The sequence below is a fragment of the Lineus longissimus genome, chromosome 10 (genome assembly GCF_910592395.1).
Source record: "Lineus longissimus chromosome 10, tnLinLong1.2, whole genome shotgun sequence".
Lineage (NCBI taxonomy): Eukaryota > Metazoa > Nemertea > Pilidiophora > Heteronemertea > Lineidae > Lineus > Lineus longissimus.
Window position 1 is genome coordinate 5,044,605 of NC_088317.1, and position 27,164 is coordinate 5,071,768.

At 41.8% G+C, this 27,164-nt stretch overlaps 3 protein-coding genes across 12 annotated transcripts in view; 2 read left to right on the plus strand and 1 right to left on the minus strand.

Moving 5' to 3' along the window:
• Nucleotides 1–1,140: 1,140 nt before the first annotated feature.
• LOC135494587 (uncharacterized) lies at nt 1,141–7,840 on the minus strand. Of its 2 annotated transcripts, none has more exons than XM_064782695.1 (5): nt 7,718–7,840; nt 6,217–6,406; nt 4,002–5,755; nt 2,519–3,462; nt 1,141–2,294 (listed from the first exon to the last, which is right to left on the minus strand). In XM_064782695.1, exons 1-5 carry the CDS (start codon nt 7,734–7,736, stop codon nt 1,992–1,994), a joined length of 3,210 nt encoding a protein of 1,069 aa, XP_064638765.1. In that variant the 5' UTR covers nt 7,737–7,840; the 3' UTR covers nt 1,141–1,991. The 2 variants fall into 2 exon arrangements, with proteins under 2 accessions (XP_064638765.1, XP_064638766.1); XM_064782696.1 differs by lacking the exon at nt 7,718–7,840 and adding an exon at nt 7,654–7,705.
• Nucleotides 7,841–7,898: 58 nt separating this feature from the next.
• Nucleotides 7,899–11,324, plus strand: LOC135494588 (lys-63-specific deubiquitinase BRCC36-like). The gene is made up of 6 exons (XM_064782697.1): nt 7,899–8,115; nt 8,450–8,569; nt 8,796–8,883; nt 8,991–9,144; nt 9,556–9,731; nt 10,182–11,324. The coding sequence occupies exons 1-6, from the start codon at nt 8,011–8,013 to the stop codon at nt 10,406–10,408; spliced, it is 870 nt and encodes a 289-aa protein (XP_064638767.1). The 5' UTR covers nt 7,899–8,010; the 3' UTR covers nt 10,409–11,324.
• A 1,301-nt stretch (nt 11,325–12,625) lies between these two features.
• Nucleotides 12,626–27,164, plus strand: part of LOC135495030 (otoferlin-like) — a 68,108-nt gene continuing 53,569 nt past the window's right edge. For 7 of the 9 annotated variants that reach the window (XM_064783423.1, XM_064783426.1, XM_064783427.1 and 4 more), the window contains exons 1-9: nt 12,626–12,789; nt 17,693–17,882; nt 19,039–19,097; nt 19,399–19,487; nt 21,022–21,121; nt 21,479–21,594; nt 22,301–22,480; nt 25,691–25,739; nt 26,219–26,359. In XM_064783423.1, the coding sequence (XP_064639493.1) occupies nt 17,804–17,882; nt 19,039–19,097; nt 19,399–19,487; nt 21,022–21,121; nt 21,479–21,594; nt 22,301–22,480; nt 25,691–25,739; nt 26,219–26,359 (813 nt within the window). In that variant the 5' untranslated portion in view covers nt 12,626–12,789; nt 17,693–17,803. Of the gene's footprint in view, nt 12,790–15,469; nt 15,628–17,692; nt 17,883–19,038; nt 19,098–19,398; nt 19,488–21,021; nt 21,122–21,478; nt 21,595–22,300; nt 22,481–25,690; nt 25,740–26,218; nt 26,360–27,164 lie in introns of those variants that run through there. The other 2 variants (XM_064783421.1, XM_064783425.1) reach the window with 2 other exon arrangements.

The following is a 27,164-nucleotide window of genomic DNA, read 5'->3' on the forward strand; positions in this document are numbered from 1 at the left end:
TTATGATGACTTTCAGTGCGTGTCTCGTGCGACAACTACTAGCGAGTGTAAAGTAAGTGTTGTTGTGACGTGGACGTGTGGGAAAGGAAGGAAATGCAGGGACTACCGATAAAGTAACAGCCCTTCTGACGGCCGATCAGGGAGGAGTTATCGGTGGTGAAGGATGGATATACGCACAACGTCAGTGGCTCGGAATGACACTTGAAGGCCAAGGAACACTGCTTGTCACGCCTCAAGATTAAAGAGTAGCTGCGTCAGGGTACGCACAGCCTGGAGGAGATCTACAGAGGCCATGGCGAAGTCCACCGGACTTGAGTGGCTGACCCATGCTCTAGCAGGGGTTGGGGAGAACAAAGTAAAAGGACTGATACTCCCTACGTGCAAGCTCGTATTGCCCTGAAATCTCAGACTTAAATCCTGTTCAATATCAAATGACTGTTTATTTCATAAAATCATCAATTTACATGACGTTGTATATCATATAGAAAGCACAGAAATCATACCAAATTGTAGCAGATTTTTCTTCTTAGAATACTACCTTTCAGATCAAAGCCCTAATCTAGCTGAAACTAACCTATACCAGGTAAGATCGCACTGCTGTAAACTCAGTCAGGAGCCATCAATTTGATGGCTCTGGAAAGCTGCAAAATTTCAATTCAAAATGACATAACGCAAATCACGAAGTTCTAAAAATACATACAGTAGAACCTCTCTATTAAGGACATCCTCGGGACTGACAAGTGCTGTCCTCAATAAAGAGGAGTCCTGATTACAGAGGTCAAATTCAATAGAACTGACCAATTTGGGACCAAATGCAGTGTCCATCATAGAGAGGCTGACCTTAATAGACTAGAGAGGTGTCTGCTAAGAGAGGTTCCACTTTACTAAACATTTGGCAATAAATTAGAGTCGTACTTCATAAATGAGGAAGCACAGTCTGACATAATATTTACAGTGTTAATTTTTCCCAGTTCCCATTTGATTATGGCACATATTTGAAAATACTGAACTTTACTATTAAACATCATTGCAAAGAAGTAGTACAAGGCCTAAACTACCTTTAAATAGACCTTATTTCAATATAAATCAAGTACAACATATTGCCAGATTAAATACACTGGAATGCCCCCCCCCCCCCCCCCCCCCCAACTCCAATGGAGCTCTGTCTATAACAGTTTGGCTACAAAAAGACTTATGACTGATTCATGAGAATAAGACCTAAACCTGCTATTTATTATTACTGCACTTATCATAAGACAATGGTACTCATACTTTTTTATAAAAGTACATCACATCATGAAAAAAAATTTTCACATTCAAGTACCCACTACTTTGTTCATTGCTCAAAAAGATTGCCTAACACATGACTTTCAACCAGAGTTGTTATAAAAATGCTTTGGGCCCAGAATAATCTGCAGGCTTGTAGTAGAACCTTAGGACTACACAATAACTAGTGGTTTCGATGTATACATGAATTGGACATTTATACACAAAATGGACATTTATACATAAATTGGACATGAATTTCACAACATTCACATTCAGCACCCAGTCAGGTTACCAGTACAGAGCATAAATGATCTGAAAATACTGGCAAAGCTGGAACTACAGGATAAGCCGATAAAAATGTCTCAAGTGTGGGTAAACCATTCACGAAGACATTTTTTTGGGCTACCCTGTATTGAGCAATTACATGATATGAACACAGTTCTTGTGCAAATAATACCAAAAACTTCTTTATTTTCAGAATTTATCGCAAGCAACTTCAAGCACTGTTGCGATGACACTAATGACTGACATCTTGAAATACACGGTTGAGACATTTGCGCCTTGAACAGCCGATTTCTATTCCCAATGCATTCCACGTTGCAATATTTCGGCAAAGAAATATAGTCAGTGTTGATTTGTCTTGCCGGTGTCTTTCAAACAATTATAAATAGGCCTATGTTCTACTGACTTTTTAATTGGAATATAATGTACGGCCTACTCTCTCACACATATGTCCTACTTGCTGGCGATGAAGAAAATGACTTTTTACAATAACAGAACTTTCTCAACTCGGGATACTTATCAATAACACAATGCGATTCCTTGTTATAAGGATTTATACGACTGATTTCCGACGTGACTTTGTACGATCCTTTCTTGAAGTCGACGAGGACTGTCCCTTCGTAGAGGGCGTTGCTTGGCGCCGTATCAAACGTTATCTGGAAGTGCGCCGAATCGACCTGAGCCTTTTTCGTGAAGTTAGCAATCCGGTGGTCGTTGTCGAAGGAGTTGTAATATTTCAGTAACTGCAAGATAAAAGTTGGAGAGGTAGTAGCATGATAACATGGATAATGGCGATATACTGTGGACCACATAGTTTTTGCAGGCGTTTATTTTTGTGTATTTCGCGAATAACAGTGATTCTGATCGTTCAAAATTTCGCGCCTTTTCAAATTAATTCCAGCAGTCAGTCCCATTATCTGATTTTAAATCCATTCTCAGCCAGACCTCTACGCGAACGTATAGTTACCTGTTCATTTGGAATAATCATCTTTGCATCGAACAGATTCTGTAACGTCAGCTCATGGCACACGTCCCGATGATTAGTCGTCATCTTGTTCATGTGCGTCACGACGGCTGCCGCGGCTTTCCGCGTCAGCTTGTCCTTCGTATCAACTTCCTCATAACGTAAACACGTGCACCAGTGCAGGGCAATACCAGCAGACGCACAAGTTCTATTTCTCGGAATCGACTTCAAAACACTAATACCCCTGTCGTTATATTTCGGCCGCGTTTCTAATCGTTTCGAATCTAAAACATCTTTCAATGTTTCATAAACATCAAAAGGCGTCGTTAACTTTCCGACGTTGTCTTTAAGATTTTTTATAGACGCGGGATATTTCTTTTGGAACCATTTCGGGAAGGCCAAGGACATTAACGGAAGTCTTTCCTCTAGTTTGCCTTGTATTGTGTGACGCACGGTGCTGTATCGCGCCCCGTGGTCACTCATGACAACCAGTAAAGTATTATCCAAATAATGTCCGGATTTTAACGCGACCAGGAACTTGACTAGATCAGTATCGATGTGTTCACCGGGATTGTTATCAGCGTGCGTCAACTCCCCGTGGAAGATTATACCGAATTTCGAAACATTATGATATTTGACGAAGAAATCTCGACCATAGTCCAACATGTATTGATGTTTTGGTTTTTCACCAAGACAGAAACGCGGACTATTTTTGTTCAGCGTCGATTCCCAAATAGCTTGCCAAAACGGCCGCATGTAGTGATCGGTTGGTGTCTTTTCGAATCCGTTTAAGCGTAGATTGAATGTCCCCATTGTTGGTTCGTCCTCGGCAAAGAGTGTAGCGTAGCCTTTTTTCTCGTAGTCGAGCCAGAGTAACGGGTAACGGTCGACGTAAGTCGAATCGTATTGACTTCTTCTCGTCTCGGGGAGTTCTTCAATTTGTTTTCCTGCAATTGACAAAGAGGTTTCACATTTGTTAAGATTTCAGAATTATTAGATACTTGACATGTTGGTGGGGTCCAGAAGGCAGAACCAAATGCCATGCAAGGAGTCCTCAGTTTAAGTTAAGTTTCCAAGGAGTCCTCAGTGCTGGCTTTTTCTCAGTATTTAGTGCTTTTTGCCATCAATAGGCCGTAGTACAGCTGCTTGTGCATCCCTGTGACCCTCGGGGCAACTCTGGGCTCCCCTTGGCTCCTGGCAGGTCCAGCCCTGCCAGGCGGGTCTTAGGCAAGGGTCCAGACCCAAGTTGGATCCAAGCATTGGCGACGCTAGGAGGCGGCCCTTCAACATCTACAAGGCGGCTATGGGTTAACAACTCATTCTGTCCAGATACAGAGTTCCAGGAACGAGAACCAGACCTATTGGAATGTGTTCAAGGCAGCAAACTGGTGACAGTTAACCCAAGGCCAGTGGCACAAAATATTTGGCAAGTGGAGCTATGTATAACGCTGGGCAAAAGTAACCAATGAATTAACACTGTAGTTACCTGTAAGAAGTGCAACAATATTAGGTGTAGTCCCGTCGCCGACGATATTGTATCCATCAAGAACGGTCGAACCCAAACTGTTCTTCAAGAAGCGATAGGTCTGGGGTAGTTTCCTCTTCCAACTCATGTGCGACAGCGAATCGATAATCACCATCAGAACATTCATTTGTTTGGTACCATCCTTTGGTCGGAGTTCGTCTATGCGTTCGAACACGTCTCTGCGCGGGTGGACATGCGCAAAGAATTGATCATAGTCGGGTTCATTGTCGTACATTTCTTCGGAGTCGTCGTCTGCAGGTGGCGTTGTGGTCTGTGTTGGCTTAGGATCGACATTGTCCATCCCACGGACCGGCTTGGCGGGAGCTTTTTGGGCGGGGTTAACAGGTTGATTCAGGTTGACTGGCCGATTCAGGTCGTTGGGAAGGCGTGTGTTTATTTTAGTCTTCACGGGTGCTTTCATAACATTAGCAGTAGGATCACCTTGTTTTTTCTTGGCAGGAGGATTTTGACCATTTTGAACAGGGTTCTGTTGATTTTGCAGACTATTTGCAAGCATGGGGCGTACTCTTTGTTCCATACCTCTTCTCCCAGCAGAATCAAGCCGATTCTCATCCCTAGCGACTGGACTTAACAATCCGTTCTCTACCCGCCTAACATTAGGTCCACCCTGTTTCAAACTGCCCTCGACCCTACCTTGATCTTGTTTCACCCCATCACGAAGCACGGAATCCTGGACATTGCCACCCCGAGGTTGTTCACCAATGTTCCCATTCCCTTTAACCTTATGCTCCACAGGTCTAACACTTTCCCCCCTGTGAACAGCCACTGACTCAGCTCCTCCATTCAACCTACCCCGCACCACCCCATTTTCGACAACACCACCCCTAAAAGCCTCGTTCTTTTCCCCCACCATGCCCACATTGTTCGTATTCTCCTCACCCTTGTCTTCATACAGATTATTCAATGAGTCAGGATGTGTCTTCCCCCTTCGGCCAATGTCGCCAGTATTCTCACTCCTGAACCCTACACCAGGTTGAACTCTTCCAGATTGAACTTGATGCACTGGATTCAAATTTCCCCTAGAACCAGTACCCACCCCAGTTTGCTTATGACCACTATCAAGCCGAGCTGCTTGTCCACCAACACCATCGAGCTCGTCCTGTCTATCAAAGGCAGCAACCCTATCCTGTCTATGTGCACCATCCAGCCCAGCCTGTCTATGCGTATCACCAGGCCTAACCTGTCTATTCCCAGTAACATCAGCCTGTCTACGCAAACCAGCATTGGCATCAAGCTTAGCCTGTCTACGCAAATTGCCAGCCCTAACCTGTCTGGTATCAGAATTCATGGCTAGGTTGGCAGCCACCCCATCATCCTGAACCTGCTTCAACTGTCTCCCCGGGTTCATGTCGCTAACAAAACACTGCACCCTGAAGAAATCATGCTTTATTTTCAAAGCAAACGGTTCCTGGTATCGGGTGTGAGGCTTCGAGTAGACGTACATGTTATCGACCATTCTCTCTATTGCACGATACACGCACTTTTCAATCTTTTTCCCCCGGACTTCCGATTGGTTGACATGAATGACGCCATCTTCGATGTAGAATAGCGGCTTTTTCAAACAACGCAGTGGTGGCACTTGGTGGAATGCCCCTTTGATGATGTCGTGTTGTAAATCGAGTTTTGGCCGTGGACAAACTTGCACGTCAGACTTTGACGTCCTTCCATGTTTGCGATGTGTCCTGTGGTGTTTCCTGGAATGTGGATTTTAAAGAGATACAAGATAAAAGAGTTATAAGACCAATAATGTTCTCGATTTTCACCATCTTTTCTATCCATCAGAGACCATATTTTACATTTTGAGTAAAAAAATGATAAAGAATTACCAAAAATGACCCCCTTCCCAGCAACCCCCCCCCCAAAAAAAAATTCGCCAACTCAGAACCGCTTTGTAATGGCTTTTAGCGAAAAAAATGTTTCAGGTCCTAACTTTCCCTGAAGATGGTATTCTGGTTGTCAAAAGCTGACATTGTATATCTATATGGACAGTTGACAGTGGTTCGGCCGTGAAAATGTCAGCAAATACAGTTTGATTTTCCCACCATCCGTTTGCCTTGGTCTACCTGACAGAGAAGTTTGCCCTGGGGACAAGAAGAACTTCACGAATTTTGATTGAAAACTATTACAGGGCAAGATAGAATAGCTATTAACTAACCTGTGTGACCTAATTGGACCCATTTCAGTGTCAATTGGCTGTCTGTCCTTGCGGAAGAATGTATCGAGGCCGTAGAAGTAGTTGAGGACAAAAAGGACCATAGCGACGACTATGATGACCAGGAAGATGTTCCCAATCCTCGTCCGGCACCATCTCCCTCGCATCGCCATGGCTACGATGTTACACGACTCTGAAATGAAAAGATACAAAACATTACACTTTATACTTTGAATTTTTTTAACTAATAGCTGCTAAATTACACCATACATGCTATCTTTGGGTCCTATAAATAAGTGCCTTGAAATTTTTCGGAAAAGGCTCAGCTCCGAATACACAGCCCAAAAGTCCTCAAAGATCCAATTGGACCTCTATGCCATTGCTACATATTTTGAATGACACTCATGATATAAACCACTGCAAATAAATGATTGCAATTCCACCAAGAACAATTTTTAAAGTAGGGCTACGTTAGGCAATCGGTACAAAGACAGAAGAACAACTGTTTTTCAAAGAAAACTCTTAAATAAGTCAAACTGTTATTTTAGCCTCAATTTTGATCATGAATAACAACTATGACTATATGAGCAGTGAATAGTTACACCAACAGATAGTACCATTACTCACACAGCAAGATTCCCTAGAATAACATAAAATGATTTCTACACTTTAAAGCTTTAAGGATATTACAAACTGTAATTTTGAATATATATCTCCATAGGCAACATTGCCACTGACCAATGCTTCATCATCATGTAGTCTATGAGCAGCTTAATGTGAGACTCTGACCTAATTAGTTCTGAACCTTGATCAGGGTCACTCATTCTCCAGGAATCGAAAGTATTGTTGTTGAAACAATGACAGAACCAGCCTCACCAGGCGATTCTGTTGTGTGTTATTGCAGTCATCGATAGTTTAATACTAACACATTATGATTAAGAAGCTAAAAATGACTTTTTCAGTAAAATTATCTCTCGGACGAAATCCAAGATTTGACTTTGCAATCTCTTCAGAATTATATGATTGCAACCACTCAAAAGACTGGTGGTCGCACACTATGTGTTCTTTTCTTCATTTAGACTTGTTTTGGCTTTTAACGGCTACCTCTCACTGGTGTGAGGTTATCGATTCATGGATTTAATCAATGGTGCAAACATGGCAAACCCAAAAGCTGAAGGACCAGACAGGAAGTGCTTCTTCACTTCACCACTTCAGTGTTCAATCCGACTCTCAGGGAAGTACACCAGTACAGCAGTTACAGTGCAATCAGGCACAACCAGAAAAATATATATTCAATTGCAATATATACATTGGATGACATGTGACATGTATTTATCATGTGATGTGACAGCAACTCTGCTGTGGAATGGCGATTGTACATGAAACTGCCGTGTGCAGACTGCAAGTGCAAAATGAAAAGAACAAAAAACAAAAACGAACTGTAAAATCAGCTGTTCAAAGAGACAAGAACCTGTGTATTGATGCCTTCGTGGCATTAACTTACTGCTGTCCGAAGTCCTCATTGACCCTTTTATCAGCTGGACAGGCTTTAGATAACGAAAATATTGATCTTGATGACTAAAAAGTGAACTTTGTGCCCTGAAAATTGTGTCATCTGCAAATAACTGCTGCTGCCCTCTTGCGGATTAAAAAAGTCTAAAGCACTGCAAATGTGATTCGCAATAGAAAATGGATTGCGAGCAATTTTGTGCGATGCGCAAGAAATCTCAAATAAAAACATGAGAAAGTAAAATATACTGAACATATTCACCATTTTCAGAGCCAGGAAAAGAAAATATGGCTGTAAATTGTGTTCATATTGATTCTGACGCCTATATGGTGTGTTTGACGCACGCTTTGTCGACAGAAAAAGAGGAAGTAATGGGGCTTTTGATTGGAGAGGTATGACTTGTAAAACTGTACATTTTTGTGTACATCAATGTACAGAGTGGTGGTGTCGCAGTAGATTTTAGTCCAACATAAAAGAAATCCATGTCCAAAGACTATGAGATGCTTGTATCTTGTGATGTCAGTAAAGGGAGAAGGGGTTTTACAGACTTCCTTTGGAGATCAACGAGGGTTGTGGTCAACGCCAATGTATTTTATACATTATTTTCTATCCTATAGTATAAAAATCCCAAATCCTCTGGATTTGCCCTTCTTGTACGTAGGCCTGTGTTGTGTCTGCGTCACGATGTGAATTCTGCAAGTAAAGGCCACTATTGTTCCTTTTCAGATTGATGAGACACGAGTCTTGCACATATCGGCTGTGATCATGTTGAGACGATCTGATAAACAACCTGATCGAGTTGAGATATCGCCAGAACAGTTATCGGCAGCTTCAACAACAGCAGAGGTAAGACTGTTTGACTGAGGCTAAACCAATTCAATGGTTAGTTTAACAGATTTGTATGACAAACTTACTAGGAGGACATTTGTAGAATGCACGTCAAAAGAAGAAGAAAATTCTGATTTAGAACGAGCACACCTTCGGGACTGACAAGTGCTGTCCTCAATAGGGAGAGCAGGTCACTAAAATAACTTGAAAATTTTGAACTATTTCATCTTTTTGTCTGTTTTAGAATCTTGCACATGAGTTGCAGCGGCCGATGAGAGTCCTTGGATGGTATCATTCCCACCCTCACATCACGGTCTGGCCATCACATGTTGGTGAGTAGTATGAAAGCATGCTAAATTACGCTTTAAACTGTTTGTTTTAAGATAAAAGTGAAATTTTCGAGGTTCACGAATTGATTGACGTCATATTTCTGCTTCAGATGTGAGAACCCAGGCCATGTACCAGATGATGGACGAAGGTTTCATCGGACTGATATTCTCTGTCTTCAACCAAGATAAAACAACCAAGCAGTGTCGATTTCAAGTCACATGCTTCCAGTCGATAAACCAGAGTCCTGAGGGGGAAGCACCACAGTAAGTTTGGTTCACATATACTGTAAACCGGGAAATGTTTGCGTGCGTTTTAATTTCGCATATTTCGCTGCCAGCAAAATCTGCAAAAATAAAATGCCGTGAAAAATTACATTAACTCCATTATGATTGCAGTTCGCCAATAATCTTGGGTATTCAAGGCAGGCCTTCTAACTTACCGAGCAGCCTGCCCTTGTTACTGCTGTTTGAGCCCTTGGAGAATGGATTCATCACAAGAAAAACAGACAAAATATGCGCTCATTTGTAAATTTTGTACCTAAATCAACTGTGTCCTTCTGGTTACGTGGATCATATGATGTCATATGCTTTGAATATCGAGATAAATTAACCTGTGGGTTTAAAACTCGGTGGTGATAACGATAATCTTTTCACTAATGAGAGAAATCTTTTCAGGTATATGAGATTGGAAATCCCGCTCCAGATCATCCGGCGAGATTCGATGGGGAAGGCTTCATTAGAATCGCTGACGGAGTTACCGAAGATCTTAAGCCAGGAGGAGGAGGACGAATATGTTCGGTCTAGTCAGGGTCATCATCTCGATCTTATATCAAGGATTTACAATGGTTCAGGTTGGTCCAAAGATTTTGTTACCGGGTGTTTTTTGCCGAAAGCTTACCACAGAAGTTCTTATTTTACTTGTGCATTCTGATCTGGGACTCTTTGGGAACACAAGGGTCACTAAAAACTCCATCGAGTTGGCTGAATTTTAAAGTAAAAAATCTCTATTAAGGATATCCTCGGGACTGACAAGTTCTGTCCTCAATAGAGAGGTGTCCTGATTAGTGGTCAACTTGAATCGAAACAGACAATTTGGGGCCTAACCTAGTGTCCTTGGTAGAGAGGTTGTCCTTAATAGGGAGGTGTCCGCTAAGGGAGGTTCCACTGTATTAAGTCACCAAAAGGCCACAAATTTGATCTCCTTGCTCCTACCTATAGCCTAAGCCCCCCTTTAAGTTGCCCAACCAGTGATTGTCATCTGAATTAATATTTCTAAAACAACAGTTGCTATATCTTTGCAGTTTATACACGGGCAATCTGCCACATCATGGAGGTGATGTCAGGGCCGTTGATGCAGACGTTAGAATCTCGATTGGAACAGAATCATCACAAAGTTTCAGAACTTTTACAAGAAAAAGAACGATTAACTCGCAGTTTGTCGGGATTTGACGACGAGGACAAGTTACTACAGCGACCCGCTAGAGCAGGTACTTCTTTAGCTATGGAAGACGACCAGTTCGGGGCTTGATTGTTTTGTAATCAATGCCTTGAATCGGATGTCGTCAACATTTATTCAAGTTGCATGATTATTTCAGACAGGGATAGGCAGGGATAGCTTGATAGCTTTGACAATTTACCTATTGTGATGAAGAAATATCTGCCATTTGGATTGGAAATATCTCGTTACAGAAAGTGTTCAGAGGAAATTTGTGGAGACGGACAAATTTTGGACTCGGCCAGATACTTTTATGGGCAAAATGTGCAAATTAAAGTGGATTGAGATTGACATTTTGTATCCTGAGGAAATCAGGGGTTGATGTTTTGTACTTCAGCCAATGTGGGGGAAATGTTTGTGTGCAGGGCCGGGGGGAGCAAACATTGACCCCTGATTTCCTCAGGACGCTCCAGATAGTGAACAAAATGTGTCAAGGGAAATTCAAAATGGGATCTAAACTATGGAAATTGGACTTGGACTTCAGCGGAATTTGAAGAAAAAAACAAGGGAACAAAATGTGATCTTTGGATCTTTGTTAAGGAATTTCAATTTTGGAAATTTGGACATCAAAAATACTGACACTGTATCATTATTACAACAATTGTCTTCAATGTCTTTATGTACATTTGAAGGAAGTGTAAAACCATCCAGAGTCAGCCCTTTTTAGAGAAGGTTTTAAAGGGGGTAGTTCTCTTTGCTTATGATTTTGGGAATTGAATATCTGTTGGCACAGAAGTTTTAAGCACTGCAGCACAATCATATTTGAGACTCTGTTGATCACCTGTAGATGAAATCGTTTCTTGTTTGTTCTTAGTTGACAAAATAGTCTGCTGGTTTACAGCAGAAGCTGTATAATATGCATTTGTGGACGGGAAGGTTGGTGTGAAGTCTGCTGTCGGTTGATGAGGTGGTTCATTTCCTAAACCATGGCCTAGGGAATTCTTTTCAATAAAAATAAAAATCTTAAACTGTTGTTGTTGTTTCTTCTTCAAAGTTTGACTACAGGACGATTTGGATTCCACGGACGGTTTGCCCCCCCCCCCCCAAAAAGACTACCCCTGTTGACAGTGGTGTGATTGCTTGGACAGTTCACCCTATTTGTCATGTTTGTCATCATTTTAAAATCGCTTGACGATGATAGCCTGACTTTTTGCCCTTTGTGCAAAGACGCTTGTTACAAATGATCGTAACTTTGGTCTGACGTCGTCCTGATGCAGTGTACCATGATCAGGATGGAACACTTCGCAATATGTCATTACCGTGAAAGATGCTGTCGAATCCATAGCCAATCTGATAGCATGGAGGAATGTCCAATAGTGAAGTGGGTCACTATTTCCCTCGGGTGATTTGATTAGAAAACTCCAAGAACGATTTGCCTCGATGAATGTGGTCTGTCGTCGGGGAGCATCCATAAAGTACGATCATTTCTGCCGAATTTCGTGAAATGTGAATTTAGCTTGCCAGCGTCTCTCCTGGGACATTAAAAACAATTAATTCCTGCGATTTCCAGCAGGCGTGTCCTGGCTTAATACGTAGATCAATACCGTAAGATGGTGACACTGGCGAAAACTCCTATGCAAAGTTGCCAGCGCAAAAAATGGTGCTCTGGTTGTGTATGTATGTTTTGAAATTGAACCCCCCATCCCCTTGTACCGACCCAATATGCTCTGGCATCGACCCCCCTCCCCCTCGATGTGTACCAGTACATACTTTTTGGATACTCCCGAGTGAATTCAAGCTGAGGACAATTTGCGGACGATGACAGACCCCTATAGATCTCTGTTTATTAACCTCACTCAGTTGATCTTAGTGCACCAAGCAGTGCTTATGAAATTAGCAGTGACGATTTTTGTACATAGCCTGGGGAGAACCAGATAAGGACGTTTTGGGTGGTAGGCCAGATTAATACTGCTTCTAATTGACTGCTGGTAAAATGTATTGGCATGTATAGCGGTGAACTAACTACGTCATAATGGATAGATTTCCAACTCGAACAAAAAAAAACATAAAAAAGTGATTGATTGGATTTTGACACCCAAAAACAATAGATATAAATTGAATAAAATAAAATTCCATGATATTGATAATGATATCATTGTTGTTGATACTTTGTCGACCATGTGCGTCAAAAGGCAACATGTGTGCCAGTGTTTATTCTCAACGCTCAGGCTTTGTTGGACTAATTTTACATTTCGAATCTAGGTCATTCTAGAGGCCTTTCAACAAAGCACAGCTGGCCACTGGGGCATACCAGAACGATATTGAATTCGCTGAAGCATATAAACATGCTATTTCTGTTGTCATTATAGGCTATGCTAGGCCTGTTGCGTGTGGTATGAAATGTTGTGTTAATCCATTTGACATTCTAGGTATTACGGATATCGTAAGAAAAAAGATCTCGGGTACATAATTAGGTAAGTAAGATCGTTGACTTTAGCTACTACTAGATTTTAGTTGGTCCAGCAATTTCTGTATGAGGGAAAGTTAAGACCTTTCTCTTGGATCATCCAGTTCTGAGTAGAGAACCTCATAGCCTAGTGGTTAACACTGCTGGCTACCACGCAAATGGGCCCGGGGAGAACCCAGGATTGTATATCTGGATGAACCGGCGTGGCTTCCAAGGAACTAAAATTCCTGACTCTTCACCGTCCTTTGAATGAGACTTGAAACCTAGGTTCCTTGTATCTGGTGTCTATGCCAGGGTAGGTCAAATATCCCACCAGGTGAGAAACATGAGTAGCTTGTGTGGACTCCACCTCTCGCCGAAGTCGGATTCAATAGGTCAATAAACCAAATATGCTCATCCCGCATTGGAGGAGGAATATTCCCTGGAGAAAATCACCTCTAAGTGCAGAGCGAACGCCGAAGAAGAAGACTCCATTTCAGAATGTATACATTTGTTTGCCATCAAACCAAATATGGTAGTAAGATGCCAGGCCTGTCACTGAATGTATACATTTGTTTGCCATCAAACCAAATATGGTAGTAAGATGCCAGGCCTGTCACTGGTATCGAGCAGACTTTGACAATACAGTAGAACTTCCCTTGGCAGACACCTCTCTATTAAGGACACCCTCTCTATTAAGGACACTAGTTTTGGTCCCAAATTGGGTGTTTGAGGCAATTTTTGTGAAGTCCTAAAGTAGAATCCCTAATGTCTTGTCACAAAAACCTTCAATTTCTGAGAACAATGTTGATAAAAGCTTGTTCTTTTCCTTGAAAATATTCATGAGTATCTCATACCACAAAGAAATAAAGATGGTCAAATTCTGTTTTGACTTTACATGTTTAATGAGCCGGTAAAGTACCCACACCACCATTCTTGTTCATTGAGTATATTTGACTTCTCTGGTTAATCCCAGCATGTCTTCGAGTTGATCTTTTTAGGTGAAAATAAAACCTCTTGAAACCTCCTGGAAATGTTTGCATTGTTTGTCAAACCTTTGTTGAAATAATGTATGGGTTGTATGGTGCAGACACTCGAGATGGACTTTGAAAATACACCTGTTTTTACAATAAATAGACAGGATTCCTACATGTATGTATTCTATCAGACCGGTATATGAACATTGGACTGAAAAGTACTGCCGTTAATAGAGAGGTGTCCAGTTTAGAGGGGTCAAATTGAATGGAGACAACCATATTGGGACCATAACCAGTGTCCTTGATAGAGACACCATGTTTTGACACCCCATATCAATTTTATCCGCATAAGGTTCTCAATGGTATCGGACCACCAACTATTATTGCCACCTTTTGGCAATAAAGTCCCTCATCGAATACGAAAACAAATTTCTCCGAAACCTGACCTTGCAAGGTGATACCCAGTGTTCAGGAGATCAGTTTCTGAGGTAATAAATGCAGTTTCTCCAAGGGTTAAAAATCCCTTAGTTTGGAGTGTTGGATTTCTGTTTCTGATTTGCCATGTGGTATTGACCAACTCTGTGTGAAACGATATGTAACATTACTTTTGCCATTATCGACCGTTCTCTGAGAGTGCTACTCGAAAACAGAGGATATTAAATGTCCCCGATTGCCTCTTGGCTGTTCCTAGGTTTCTAGAAAACAATTCCACAGTGGTGTACTTTTCACACTGGTGTGCTGTAACCACCACCCAGTGGTGTTCCAGTGGTAACCAGTTGAGTTCCAGGATCAGAAGTCCCTATCCTATGGGTTGTTCTTGTTTCATGAAAAGAGTATAAACCCAGTGCGGTCGCCTCTTTACAAACCAGTGGTAACCAGTTGAATTCCAGTATTGGTAGTCCCTATCCTCTGGGTGGTTGCTGGTTTCACGAAAGCAGCAACCAGTGGGGTCGCCCCAAAACAACCCAGTGGTGTTCCAGTGGTAGCCAGTTGAATTCCAGTAGTCACTAACCCCTTGGTTTTTCTTAACTTCTTGTAATTCAGTGGAGTACCAGTGGTTACCAGTTGAGTTCCAGTACCGGTAGGCCCTGTACTATGGGTTGTGAACAGTAACTCAGAGGTGTACCCTCGTCACAACCCAGTGGTATTCCTGTGGTAACCAGTTGAATTCCAGTAGTCACTATCCTCTTGGTTTTTCTTAACTTCTTGTAATTCAGTGGAGTACCAGTGGTTACCAGTTGAGTTCCAGTACCGGTAGGCCCTGTACTATGGGTTGTAAACAGTATCTCAGAGGTGTACCCTCATCACAACCCAGTGGTATTCCAGTGGTAACCAGTTGATATAAAATGTAAGATGATAATGAAGTATTTCTTGTTACGTGACATCACCGGTGAATGTACTGGCCCCATGACGTAACGGTGCAGTGATGGACCGCACAATCATGTTAGAATGGGATCTTCCTGACCCAGAAACATAAGTCGAGACCTAATAACGAGTTAGCTTTGATACTGTGCTTAATAATACCTCTTGACTCGGTTCGCGGAAATAGATTGATTATTGCTGATATTTTGCATTGACACCTGTTCACCCTTTCAGATTGGGTTAGACCCTCTTCTCGGCGACATTTGCATGTTCACCTGTCGCCGCTGTTTGTTACATTCTATATGTACGAGTCATATATCGTTGATGACGCAGTTTACTACTGAATACATTTCACTGGAATATTTCAAATTCAAACCGGTGCCATTGCGTGTGTGATCTTGTGTTGGAATTTTGGAATAAAGTGTCTTCAGATCAGACTTCTTGGATTATTTCTGAGTTTCTGAATTAAGTCTAAAATTGTTACTGCTTAAAATGGATACATCTGGAATACCTCTGCAACTTAAAAGGTGGGTTTTGTTAGTCATGAAGATTTTTGTTGTTTTATGTCTTGCAAAATGACAGCCATTGTAGTCCATTCCAACATACACTTGGAGACATAGAGACTTGGTCATGTACGTGGTCATGGAGACATAGAAGAGAGATGGGTCATTTACTTGGTCAGGGAGACATAGATAGAAGAGACATGGTCATGTACTTGGTAAAGGAAACATAGAAGAGACTTGGTCATGGAGACATAGAGACAGGGTCATTGAAACATAGAAGAGACATGGTCATGTACTTGGTCATGGAAACATAGAAGAGACTTGGTCATGTACTTGGTCATGGAAACATGGAAGAGACATGGTCATATTGTGACATAGAAGAGACATGGTCATGTACTTGGTCATGGAGACATATGTTTTTAGCTCACCTCTTAGCAGAGGTGAGCTTATCCCATACCGTGGCGTCCGTCGTCCGTCGTCGTCGTCGTCGTCGTCGTCGTCGTCGTCGTCGTCGTCGTCGTCGTCGTCGTCGTCGTCGTCGTCGTCCGTCGTCCGTTAGCAGGGCACGTTTCGTAACTGTTAGAGCTATTGAGTTGAAACTTGGTACACATGTACCCTTATGTAATGACACCTGGGAGACCAAGTTTCGGTCGGATTCGTTTCATGGTTTGGCCACTAGGGGGACAAACGTTAAAAGTGAAAATATGCAATATCTCCCTTAATAGTAGTCGGGAAATTTTGAAAAAAATATGGTAGGTACTTCTAGCAAAGGTGCATCATATATCCTCCGGGTTTTTGATTTGACCTCCTTTTCAAGGTCACAGAGGTCAAATGGTGTAAATTAGCCGTTAGGATGTAACGATGGCACGTTTCTAAACTGCAATGACTATTGATACCAAATTTGGTAAACATTTACCCCTTAGTCAGGTGATCTCAGGGACCAAAGTTTGGTCCAATATGATTCACCACTTGACCACCAGGGGGCAAAATCCAAAAACCTTAAAAATGTGATTATTCCTTAACTTCTTGCCCGATTGCCACCAATTTGATATCATGGGTACATCTAACCACCATACAGTATATGTCACACAGGTTTTTAATTTGACCTTCTTGTCAAGGTCACAGAGGTCAAATGGCGTAAATTCGCCGTCAGGCCGTAACTATGGCACGTTTCTTAACTGCAATGACTATTGATCACAAATTAAGTACACATGTACCCCTTGGTCAGGTGATCTCAGGTACCGAAGTTTGGTGCGATCTGATTTGCCGTTTGGCCTCCAGGGAGGGGGCCAAATCCTAAATTCTTCAAAATGCCATTATTCCTAGTAATGACTTGCCCGATTGGCACCAATTTTATATCATAGGTACATCTAATTCTAACAACCATTCAATGTGTCACCCGGGTCTTCTTTGATTTGACCTACTTTTCAAGGTCACAGAGGTCGAATGTACTGTAAATTGGCCATTTTGGGGAAATTGTAATTGCTTGGACCTACATCAAACCTAACACTACATGACACAAGACCATGCTCTTTATCCATCTTTCCTCCACATGAGGTGAGCACAATGGCCCTGGCCATTTCATTATTACCTATGTTACACACCAGTGAGCTAACAGGCACTAGAGGTCATGGAGACACAGAAGAGACTTGGTCATGGAGACATAGAGACATGGTCATGTACTTGGTCATGGAGACACAGAAGAGACTTGGTCATGGAGACATAGAGACATGGTCATGTACTTGGTCATGGAAACATGGAAGAGACATGGTCATATTGTGACATAGAAGAGACATGGTCATGTACTTGGTCATGGAGACATAGAGACATGGTCATGTACTTGGTCATTGAGACACAGAAGAGACTTGGTCAAGGAGACATATGTTTTTATTACCTATGTTACACACCAGTGAGCTAACAGGGCACTAGAGCGTAGGTTGTGCACAGCTTACGCAAAACGGAGGGTATATCAGTTGTGACTGGGATTGTAAAAAAACTGACATTGTTAATTTCTCTATTTTGACATGTTTGAAGAGTTCATTGCGATAGTTTATTTGATGATAATTTGTTCAATTTCGTTACCTTCCAGGAATTGCTGACAATGGCTTCCAAGATCCACTCACAGGAGAAACCAGTTACATAGATTGCGAAAAGACGATTTCTAATCAAAGTATTATCCAGTACACATTGAAGAACCAAGATGGCGCTAGTGTTGAAACTAAACTATGTGGACAACTTGAAGGGGAAGACGGCCAAAGTTGCAAGGGCGAGTTATAGAGGTAAATTCACCAGATGGCCGGGAAATTTCATCTTGTTTGTGGCAGGTGTTTCTTGGCATTCCAACACGGAATGAAGACACTTGAAGATTTTTAAGTGGGGTAGCTAGGCCTTGATCAACCCTGTTGGGTGCAGTAGGGAAAAGCCTTGAAGATCTACACCTTGAAAAATTTAAAATTTGCAATTGAATTTGAAAAATTCCAATTGCGTAAATACATACACTGAATATAAATTTCAACATTGCCATTGTGTAGACAGATAGAAATACTACATACCAAGTTTCAACAAAGTTGCATGCATGGGAACTGCACTTCAGCATTGTGTTTAACTGCAGTTTTATTTTCCTGGACCACCAGAAATTACGAACGGCATACCCCTTTTAGTGGGGTAGGCCTCAACCTTGGTAATAGGCCTACTGGGTGGAGGTAAGGAAATCCTTGATATATTACTGCACTTTGATAACCTTTTCCAAATTTGTACTCTAATGTATCTTTGCAATACTAGCAATACTATTCAGAAAATTCGGGCTGTCACTTTCATATCAAGACCCATTAATTGGACAAGAGGGGCCTATATACAGTACACAGTAAGGTTACAGCTATACATTCATACATTTCAATACTAGGCCTGCTAAAATGAAAAAGATAATTAGCATTTTTGAATCTTTAGAGACAGGTGTTGTGAAGTACCTTTTGACTACAAGGATGGGGTAGGCCTATAAAGCGGTGCATAGGCCTAGTGTATATCTGTATGTATGTGGGTCTGGTTTTGATTGGAATTCGTAATGGAATTCGAATTGAAAACAAATCAATGGTTACATTTGTTAGCTATTGTACATGTATACAGCCATGTTTGATAAGCACGTGATGTTGCTAGAACACGTGAAATGGTGTTAACCCTTCCACTGCCTGTTTTGGTCTGGCGGACCACCAGGTCAAAATCAAATTCTTAGTACATTTTTAAGATACAGACCAACAAACCTACCCAATTAACCTTTGAAGCTGTAATTATGTTTCTCTTATTGAAAAATATTGATGAAAGTGACTGATTTGACTACAATTGAAATGGTCTTGAGAATAAACAGTAAACAGCTATTAATGAAAAATAGATTGAAATGTATCCAACCTGTATTTCAACATACTCAAATTTTAATTTCAGATTTTAGTGTCTTGTCCAGTGTGGTCAGATGTCAAAATGGCACGGCTTTCTTCGGAGAGGTAAAGCATTGATGCGTATCCTGACAGTTTTTGGTTGCAACCGATTATGGCTCTTTGGAGGAGATGACAAGCCAGGGAATGGCCATTATCATCCATATCTATGTAATAGATGATATGGAATGCTAGTAGCATTATATGGAGGATGTGAAGATGTTGTCATGACACAAAGAAATAGCCTCTTTGGACGGCAAATTTACTTCACTGATCAAGGCGGTGTACTTGGTCATTGGGGCAGCATATTCCAGTAATGATGTATGGTCCACCACTTTGTAGGTATTCAAATTGGGTTTATTTATTCCAGACCATGAGCTGGCCAATGGCAAGTGCCGTGGAACCCAACGACACTGTCAAGATAGAAATATTCAACTTCAACAAATATTTCTCCAAGAAGTAAGTCTCACCAAAAAAATCTCATAGATTCATGAACTGACAAATTTGCGTGGCACGTTAAAGTTGGCTTCTACATAACAACAGCTTTTGAGATTTTCAGGTCTTCCGTCAGTTGTTCAGTGCTTTGAGTAGTGTTGACTTCGAAAAGGACTACCATTGAGATAAACGCCATGCTACAGTGTAACCTGTAGTGCTGTCCTTAATAGAGAGGTGTCCTGATTATAGAGGTCAAATTGAATGGAAACAATCAATTTGTATTTGGGATCAAAACGAGTGTCCTTAATAGAGAAGGTGTCCTTGATAGAGAGGTATTCGCTAAGGGAGGTTCCACTGTATAAGTTTTTAGTTGCCCATAGTACAATGTAGTTTTAAATATCCCCAGAAAAGTTCTCATTGCATGCTCTAACTTTTTCCAAATTGAAGAGGGGCCAACAAAAAGATGTGAGTAAAACCATCTGAATTGATTTAAACTTCAAACTTAAATTTCATTCATACTTTGGTCAACCCTTTATTTTGCTTATCATTCTGAATTAATTTAAACCTGATTTCATTCATACTTTTGTTGACACTTAAATTCAATTTTGCTTGTCATTCTCTTATGGTTTCAGTCCCTTTTGATTCATTTTATCATCTTAATGACTTGATACATTTTACACACAAAATTTGCATTTACAATAGAACCTCTCTATTAAGGACTCCCACGGGACTGACAAGTGCTGTCCTTAATAGAGAGGAGTCCTGATTATAGAGGTCAAATTCCATGGATACAACCAATTTGGAACCAAAACTTGTGTCCTTAATGGAGAGGTTGTCCTTAATAGAGAGGTGTCCGCTAACAGAGGTTCCACTGTATATTCGATTCCTTTGTTGTTTCATCTTGCACTCTACACTCTATTTGACTTGTATTTGGTAGTTGGTGGCTGTTTCACTTTTGACTGCCCCCCCCCCCCCTCACACGCACACAAGAGCTTTATTTGGGGCTTGAGAAAACCCATATAGGCCATTTAAGACTTCCACCAAGGGGAAAGCCAGAGTGCGTTCCGGCAAAGTTCATGTGCCACATGAAATGGTTAAAAACTACAGAATTCGTAACCTAACATAATGTAACCTCTTCACAAAAAATGAAATAGTGTCAGTTTGACAATTTTAAAGGGGACTATAGGCAGGAGGAGAGGGGCTAATTTGGCCATCTTCAAGTGACTAGTATACACAGTAAGGGCCCTTGGTCATGTCAGACTCGGCACTAAATATATTCCTCGTACAAGCGTGAATCATTTCGACGTACTGTGAGATATGAAAGACCCCTATTGGCAGTTTTGTGTAACTTTATCTTGCCTGCCCAGCTGCTGCCTATATTGTCCCTTTAAAGTTGTGTGTCATTTATATCACTGCCTGTCGTAATAGTCTTTATAATACATTGAGGGGGAAACACCCAACTCAACACAATATTGTATACCAACATTTTGCTTTTCTTCAAGCTTCTTCAGGGTAAACTATTCACATGAAAACTAGTAATAGCCTTTGCCACTTGCAGGTTGGTGGGGACTTTCACCATGGTCCTCCAAAGTATCATGGACGAGCCCATCTTCAAAGCAGCAGAGCCACTGCTCAATGCTCACAATCAAGCACTACAAGTAAGTGAAGAAGAAGATTGATAGATAATGGAGGTCAATGGCATAATGGTTCGAGTGCCTGGCTCAGAATCAGGAGGTCATGGGTTCGACTCTACAAAAAAGCACTACTGTTTAGTCTATGAGTCCTCGAGCAAGACACTTTTTCAAGATTTTTGATTTGGCGGATGACATAATTTCTTTCTGTCTTTCAAATTAAAATATTTCTCGAATATATTTTGCGAAATTTGTGAAAATGGAATGCTTGCAAAAGTAACAGTACTTGATTTTCCTTTATAACATAACCATTCTGTGATTTGATATCATCCATGTGCTTGGACGCTAAAACTAGTTCTGACTGTGAAAATCTCACTTTTGCAGAGTAAAGTCTACTTTGAGTTGAACTACATGTCTCCCGACGGTAACTGCGGGACGTGGACACCAGATGACATCATGAAGGAGGGCGGTAGTGGTGGCTACGATGCTCCCGATGGAGGGTGAGTACTTCGTAGATAATTTTGGAGAGTTTGCTGGTCATGGGGGCGCCATTTCCCCAAGCTGTGTTTCCTTTGAATCCTGAGAAGGCCATAAAAAGTGGAAGAAAATCTGCTTGATGCAATCACTTCTTGACTCAGATGGCACCTAACTTTAGAATGCTGTCTGACCTCTTCAAGACAATGCAGAGAATTCGCATTGATCTAAAGATGTAAAGCATTTCCAGAAAGTATATAGATGACAGGAGAGGAGCCTCATAGCCTAGTGGTTAACACTGCTGGCTACCACTCAATAGGGTCCGGGTTCAATCCCAGGGAGAACCCAGGATTGTATTTCTGGATTAACTGGCATGGCTTTCAAAGAACTAAAATTCCTGGCACTTCACAACGCATGAAATACTCGAGGGTCTGTCGGATGAGACTAAAAGCCGGTGTCCCTTGTACCTGAGTGTCTATGCCAGGGCAAGTAAAAGATCCCACATAGGTGGACAGTAGCCTATAGTGGACTCCATACCTCTGGCAAAAATCCAAATCGGACTACGACACCAGTAATGAAATGATGATGATGATGTCAAAATTTAGTTAAATTTTTCACCATAAAATAGCTCTGTCACTCGTTATTTCAAGTTTCTGAACTGATGTGTAATCGAGCAGTTATTTGTGGGATGCTTTAACTTCAATGTTACGACATCTATCTTTTTTCTTCAAGGAGTGAGATGGATTACAACCTCGATGATGTTTTAGATCGAGAGTCGGAGGCAGAAAATGAACATCGGAGCGTAAAGTTCAATCCTAATATTGGCGTCGGAGGTGGTAGTAAGATGTCGAGTTCAGACGATGATAGTATGCTGGATGACATGGTGGGAGTGGGACAGCTCGGAGGCAAAAAGTACGTTTTGGCACATTTTCTTAGTCAAATTTGCATCAGGGTCGTAGACCATGGAGAAATAAGAACTTTGTGCCCGGCTCAATTTTGCCCGCTGCCCGAATGTCTTTTTTACAGTTAGCCACCACTTCATTTCATTTTACACCAGATGACAGCACTTGCGATGAAAATCCACGGTGGTGTAGTGGCTAAGGTCTCTGACTAGCAGTCAGGAGGTCCCTTGCTTCGAATTTGTGAATGACATTATAAAACAGCGCCAAAATTTTGTGGTCTGCAGTATCCATTGTTGGACGTTGGCATCCGTTCTGAAATTGTTCAATAAATTTAGTTTTTCGAAGACAAATTTAACCTGCACTGCATTCATCTCTTTAGTGGCATGGGGAGCAAAGGCGACAAAATGAGGTTTGTTCACTGATTTGGCTGGATGTGTCGCATTCTTTATGTTAGCGTGTTCGATTACTCACACTGTACCTACTTCTACACGTGGAAGCACCGCACTGACACGTGGAAGTGCTGACCTTCACCTTGAAGCACCGCACCTTCACGTGGAAGCGCCGCACCTATTTGTGGAAGTGCTGCATCTACACGTGGAAACACCACACCTACAGGTGGAAGCGCCGCACCTATTCATGGAAGTGCTGCACCTACACGTGGAGCGCCACACTTACATGTGGAATTACCGCACCTACATGTGGAAGCACCACACCTAAATGTGGAAGCCCCACACCTACACGTGGAAGTGCCGCACCTACATGTGGATGGGCCGCACCTATTCGTGGAAGTGCTGCAACTACACGTGGAGCGCCACACTTACATGTGGAAATACCGCACCTACATGTGGAAGCCCCACACCTACACGTGGAAGTGCTGCACCTACACGTGGAGCGCCACACTTACATGTGGAAATACCGCACCTACACGTGGAAGCACCACACCTACACGTGGAAGCCCCACACCTACACGTGGAAGCCCCACACCTACACGTGGAAGTGCTGCACCTACACGTGGAGCGCCACACGTACATGTGGAAATACCGCACCTTCACCTGGAAGCACCACACCTACATATGGAAGCCCCACACCTACACGTGGAAGTGCTGCACCTACATGTGGAGCGCCACACTTACATGTGGAAATACCGCACCTACACGTGGAAGCACCACACCTACATATGGAAGCACCACACCTACATATGGAAGCCCCACACCTACATGTGGAAGTGCTGCACCTACATGTGGAGCGTCACACTTACATGTGGAAATACCGCACCTACATGTGGAAGCCCCACACCTACACGTGGAAGTGCTGCACCTACATGTGGAGCGCCACACTTACATGTGGAAATACCGCACCTACACGTGGAAGCACCACACCTACACGTGGAAGCACCACACCTACATGTGGAAGCCCCACACCTACACGTTGAAGTGCTGCACCTACATGTGGAAACGCGCCACGTGTGTAATCGAACAAATAATTAGCTTTCAATGTCTTTATTGTAATGTTCTCATGGGAGATTTCAGTTATGGAGCACGGTGCATGCAGTATTAGAAGTACATTTTGTATGTTTTAGTTTGTGTATTCTTTCAGATTTGGGTAAGAACGTAATAATGGTATTTGATCTGTCGAAAGTTATTTTTTTTACACATTTGCCTCTTTACATCTTTTAACTCCTTAGATAATCTGTTTATCAATTTAAATTGGTAATTGGGAGTAAACAAGTTTGAAATTATCTACGTTGTAGTGTTTGTCCCTTTCCCTCGTCTCATTCCCTCTTTTTGCTATCTTAAAGGGTTTTTATCTTTTGCCCACTTGTTGGGAGTTTCAAATCTATGTTTTTGTCTGTATACCTTTGGCGGCCACTTGCCACTGTGCCCTGCGAGATGGTATTTGCTAGCGATCCCTTGGCCCTCGTGACATGGCCGAACCACCTCTGCTTTTTCTCTTGGCAACGCGTTTAGGAGGCTGTCATGATGCCCGATGTACTGGGTGACCCGTCCTCTATCATATGCGGTGGGTTATAATCCTAAAACTACACAATGAGATTTTCAGGTTAGAATTTACAACGATAAACGTTTGTTAGTTTTTATTATATCCGCACTTTCGGAGAAAGTCTTCGCACTGTTGTAAAGCTTCCAAATGCCTTGTGACCTCTCTACGTTCTGAACGAGTTCACCTAGACATTTCATATTTGGTGTGCACGTGTATCGGGTGAATATCAAGGCCAAGTTCGATAATGGCTATTTTCGCACTCAAGATGGCCGACTGTCGGCCATTTTGCTGTAAAACTTGCAAATGCCTTGTGACCTCTCTACATTCTGAACGAGTTTGCCTAGACATTTCATATTTGTGTCCACGTGTATCGGGTGAATATCAAGGCCAAGTTCGATAATGGCTGATTTCGCACTCAAGATGGCCGACTGGCGGCCATTTTGTTATAAAACTTCCAAATCCCTTGTGACCTCTCTACATTCTGAACGAGTTTGCCTAGACATTTCATATTTGGTGTGCACGTGTATCAGGTGAATATCAAGGCCAAGTTCGATAATGGCTGATTTCGCACTCAAGATGGTCGACTGTCAGCCATTTTGTTGTAAAACTTCCAAAATACTTGTGACCTCTCTACATTCTGAACGAGTTCGCCTAGACATTTCATATTTGGTGTGCACGTGTATCGGGTGAATATCAAGGTCAAGTTTGATAATGGTTGATTTTGCATTCAAGATGGCCGACTGGTGGCCTTTTTGTTGTAAAACTTGGAAATATCTTGTGACCTCTCTACATTCTGAACGAGTTTACGTAGACATTTCTCGCTATAGAAATAGACTACCCAAAATAATAATAAAAGCCACTCCAATCATCAGCTTCCTTCTTTACTATTCTATTCAGTTCCAGCAACCTGATTTCACCAAAGTGCGGATATACAAGCGTTTGCCAGCAAACGCGGTGCCTCTAGTTCAATTTATTTTCTTTTTCGTACCAACACCAAACTTTTTTCATATGTACGCAGATGGGAGAGGGAAAGGAATTACTGAAAATGGGAAAATTGTGTGTAGGCCTGCATGTACCTATACAAAGTGAATGGTCCATGCAATGACAAAATATGAGGCCGAGGAAAATTGGGCTTATTTTCAAGTAAGAATTTTCAAGTTGGATGAATTTTTGTATTTGACAATTATAAGAGATATTAACACGCTAAATCAATCTGTTTCAGATTTCCCAGCAAACTGGAGCCAACCTTGGACAAAGTACAGGATTATCAGGTTTGTACAACAAACTCTAGATTTCTTCAATTAGGATACATGTATTTCACATTGTAGAGCTGGTAACAATCCAGTTCGATGTTCCCTCAGCGATTACAGCAGGAGTTCTCCAAGAAACATAAAATTACGGAGGACTGTCAGATATTCATAATTAGGAGTATCAGTTACTGACCCTGTTACCGGGGAATGTTCGTGAGGTTGATTGATTCCATTGCATTGTTTCAGTCTGGTCACCGAAATGGCCCTCTGGTTCTCCCCTACTTCCATATTAAAAGATTCTGCTTGATTTGTTAGCACTGCTTGGTGCACTAAGATCAGCTGAGTGGGGTTTATAAATAGATCATCTGATCAGGTAGACAATGCAGCTATTGGCCAGATAGATACTACCTCTCATATACTGCTGGTTCTAATGATCTAGTTTCAGCAGATCTTCTTATCATGTAATTTATCACTTTATTTGTGATTATTTTTTACCACAGGTCAATATCGGAATCTATGAATGTCGCGTAGCTGTAGGGTTGAAATTCACGATATCGCCCCTGGTCAAAATAGACATAATTGATCAGTGCAAACGTGTACAGGGAGCGCATACAACTCTCCAAGGAGGAGGAGAAAAGCCGGTAGAATGAATTAAAATGTTTGAATGTGGTCCGCCAGACCGGCCGGGGAAATCGGGAGTTGGCAATCTCATTCGGAATGCCGCATGGTGAAATTGGTTGATGATGGTTTGCATGAAGATTAAAAAGTAAAATCAAATTGGGGCAGACCCAATAGGCCAAATTTGGGCCCTTAACCCTTTCGCTGTGGGTGACATGGTCCTATATTGTGTCGGTGACGTACATAGTTTCCTTCTAATAGTATAGATGGCGACACTTTTGAATAGTTTCCACCGTTCCAATAAAAGTAAGCTCCACTGTTGATCACTGGTATTGGCTGTGGGCACATGGCAGCAGCGGCCGAAAAATGGTTGCTGCAGCGAAGGGTTAATTACCTTGAAGTGCATTGAAAAACTACACTCTTCCAACGTGCTAGTGCACTTGACCAGATTGCCTGTCAACAATCCTAGAAACTGCATCGTAAATCTTTACATATTGATGCCTCTTTACTGATTATTTGTCCCATCTTTTGGTCAATCTAGATTTCCGTACAACTCTATGAGTGTAGGATTGCTTCTGGTGTGAAGTTTGCCATTCATCCTGCAGTCAATGTGATGGTCGGTGATAAAAAACAAAAAACTAACTTGCGAGCTGTGACTGAAGAGCCTGTATGTAGAAATGGAAAAAGGGAAAACTTTAAATTTTCGTGATTTTGGGGAAACGGTTCATATATGTATAATTTTGATTATGAAGCGTATTTTGTTTGGGTAATTTTGATCAATCCAAATATGAATTTAGTTTGTATTCCCATTAGTTATTAAAAGAGTGA